This window comes from Lactuca virosa, chromosome 2 (assembly GCF_052849685.1).
Source record: "Lactuca virosa cultivar CGN04683 chromosome 2, Lactuca_virosa_CGN04683_v6, whole genome shotgun sequence".
NCBI classification, from domain to species: domain Eukaryota; kingdom Viridiplantae; phylum Streptophyta; class Magnoliopsida; order Asterales; family Asteraceae; genus Lactuca; species Lactuca virosa.
In genome coordinates this window covers 257,717,559-257,720,673 of record NC_136427.1, presented here as the reverse complement: position 1 = coordinate 257,720,673, position 3,115 = coordinate 257,717,559, and the positions used below count along the sequence as shown (strand labels likewise).

At 33.9% G+C, this 3,115-nt stretch overlaps 1 protein-coding gene across 1 annotated transcript; it reads left to right on the top strand.

Moving 5' to 3' along the window:
* Positions 1 to 239: 239 nt before the first annotated feature.
* Positions 240 to 1,703, top strand: LOC145158429 (large ribosomal subunit protein uL16-like). The gene is made up of 4 exons (XM_079077330.1): positions 240 to 349; positions 1,111 to 1,290; positions 1,406 to 1,487; positions 1,595 to 1,703. The coding sequence occupies exons 1-4, from the start codon at positions 240 to 242 to the stop codon at positions 1,661 to 1,663; spliced, it is 441 nt and encodes a 146-aa protein (XP_078933456.1). The 3' UTR covers positions 1,664 to 1,703.
* Positions 1,704 to 3,115: the final 1,412 nt, after the last annotated feature.

The following is a 3,115-nucleotide window of genomic DNA, read 5'->3' as shown; positions in this document are numbered from 1 at the left end:
ACAATTACGGATTTTGCTAAATGAATAACTTGAATGACCTAACCCTAATTCAAATGGCCAATAAGAATCATTATTAGAATCAAACATTCGATTGAAATAAAATCAGTTTCACTAGATAGAAATTAAACACAAACATCAGGTCATATGATTTGATTCACAACCAAAAAGTCAAAACATGAAATTGGAGAAGTTAGGGTTCTAGCCATACATGGCTAGAACAAGATTAACAAGTTTAAAAGATGAAATTAAGTGCTAAAGTGCTTACAAAGAAGGAATTAAAATGTTTCCCAATGATTAACGGACAAACCCTTGCTAAAACCCTTGAATTCTCCTCTCCAAAAGTGCTCTGGTATGTTCTCTGTGTGTAAAACTGACCCAATTCCCGTGATATGAAAAATAGGAAAAACTGCCAAAAGACAGTTTTTGGGTCGAACACGGCTCGTGTCAAAATAGGCTAAACTGACACGGGTCGTGTTCAGCAGTCAACACGGCCCGTGTTGATTTGCACTAAACTGACACGGCCCGTGTTCAGCATGGTCAACAGCTTCTTCTTGGTCAAACACGCCCCGTGCTCACTTTTCAGTGTAAATCCAACACGACCCGTGTACCCCTCTGACTCCGAATCCAAACTTGATTTTTCCAACTTTTCCGTTCTTCGTCCGATCATCCCGAAATCTTCACCAATGCTTCCCGGCACCTCCCAAAGCACATTCCAAGCTCCGGTTTACCTGAAAAAGACATGAAAGTGTGCAAATAAGGTTGTTCTAGAGACTAACGTGAATATGATGAAATGCAAGAAAAAGGAAGAACACTTATGCTAAATAGATGCATGAAATGGGACTAAAAGGTGTGCAAAAAGGTGCACAAATTGCACCTAACAACCAAATCTTGGCCGATCTGCAAAATTGGAATAGACTACAAAATCGAACTTCAGTTCTACAAAAATCGATTGCCATCGCCATCAACAATTACTCATCGACGTCATTTGCCTGCCATGTCTACTCCGTCGCTCCCTACCGACGTCCACACCTCCGACCGATCCCATCAGGTGAAATAAAGTTTATTCGAGATTTACCGGTTGCCATCGTAACCCAAATCCTAACAATCTAGGATTCATCAAGGTTTGTCGATTTTTGGGAAACCACAGGGTGTATGTGCCCGTGTTAGCATCGGTCAAGTTCTTCTTTCTGTTCGATGCAAGGATGGTAATAGTCAGCATGCCCATGAGGCACTTTGTCGTGCTAAGTTCAAGTTCCCTGGTCGTCAAAAGATCATTGTCAGCAGGAAATGGTATAAATTTAAAACTATTTTTCCCAAATCCCATTTTTTACTTTATACACTATGTTAAATGAAGAATTCTGTTCTAGTTGACGTTTTCCTAATCTTTTTGTTGTGTTGATTTCAGGGGATTCACCAAGTTTAGCCGAACTGATTATGTGCAATGGAAATTTGAGAACAGAATCATGTCTGATGGTGTTAACGCTAAGGTATGTGTTTCTTGGATGCGTTTAATGAATCATATCATACATTTTTAATTGTAATTGAGTTTTGGTATAGCAGTTACTAATGGGTAATCTTGTAATTTACATTGCAGCTTCTTGGATGTCATGGACCCCTTGCAAATCGCCAGCGTGGGAGAGCTTTTCTAGATGTTGTTGCTTAAGTTGGATTATTTATTTGGTATCAAGATTTTTAGAGAATTTAAACTCAGTTTTGTATGTTCACTTGAACAAGGTTTATTTCATCTTTTTCTATGTAGTGGATATTGCAATGAAAGAACAATTCGTGATTTGAATTTAATGTTTGTCTATGGTTCCTTGGGCTTTCCCATCAGGTGAAATTGAAGTTTATTCGAGCTTTACCGGTTGCCATCGTAACAAAAATCTTAACAATCTAGGGTTCATCAAGGTTTGTCGATTTTTGCTGGGCTTGATACATACGAACACAGGCTTTTGAGGTAATATTTTTCTTCTTAATAATAAAATAGGTAATTAATCCTATCTGTTAGATTTAGTGTTGATTTATTCCCTGTATCTTGCAATTTAAACTTTTTTTTTTATCGGCATTTTTTTTATTTCATTAGATCTATAAGCTTTTATTGTAATCTATATGCCAATTCTAAACTGTTTATGGAGTTTTTGGCTTGTGGCTATTGGAGGATATCGTCTATTTTGAGATTTAAAGTTCAAAATTCAACCATATTTTTAAAACTGAGATATATTATTGAATCGCATGTTATATCTGTTTGACTTTCATAGTAAGTTTTATTTTTATTTGTATTAACTTGATTGTTTTTTATATAAAACAATGATGACAAAAACTTGTTTCCTGGAGCATATATGTTGTGTGGAATTTGATGAGTTTTTTATTTTAATATTCATTATATGATGGTTTTCAATTTCATGGATGGTTGGTCATCTTTAAGAGGCGTCCAAGTTGTCACAAATTTTACTCATCCTTTCTGTGTATGATTCATATATTTGTCCATCAACTTATGAAACTACTTTCTAGTAATCCCTTAGTGGTTTGTGTATTTTATACAATTCCAATTCTATCGGAATGGAATCACGAATTCAAATTCTATCGGAATGAAAGCACGAATTCTAATTCTGTTGGAATGGAATAAGGATATTTTTTCATTGATTATACATGTTCTACAATCTTTGGTTATTGGTTTTGGTGCAGTTAACAAGTCCGCATATTTTTCCAAAGGAATATAGTTTTTTATTTATCATTTGCTAATACGTTATTGGATTCTAAACTACAATTGGATTTGTTTTCACAGAAGTTGATGCTTGAAGAACGGACAACAAAATTAAAAGTGTTTCTTAGCAACATTATTCTTTTAGAATGAATTAGTATATTTGTTAGATTTTGATGTTTTTTTTTTCGATTTGACAGTTTTTTAGTTTTATTCCTTAACAATAAATGTAATTCTTAGCAATTATTACATGTATTCTATAAGAATTAATGTAATTTTTGTTTTAATTATTCAATAGATGGTTCGAGAATTTTGTTATTCTACAAGAAAATTTTAAAGTCATGATAAAGAAATATGTTCAAAAATATTTTTATTATTTTATGGTTCAAGAATATTTTTATTTTTGAACATACT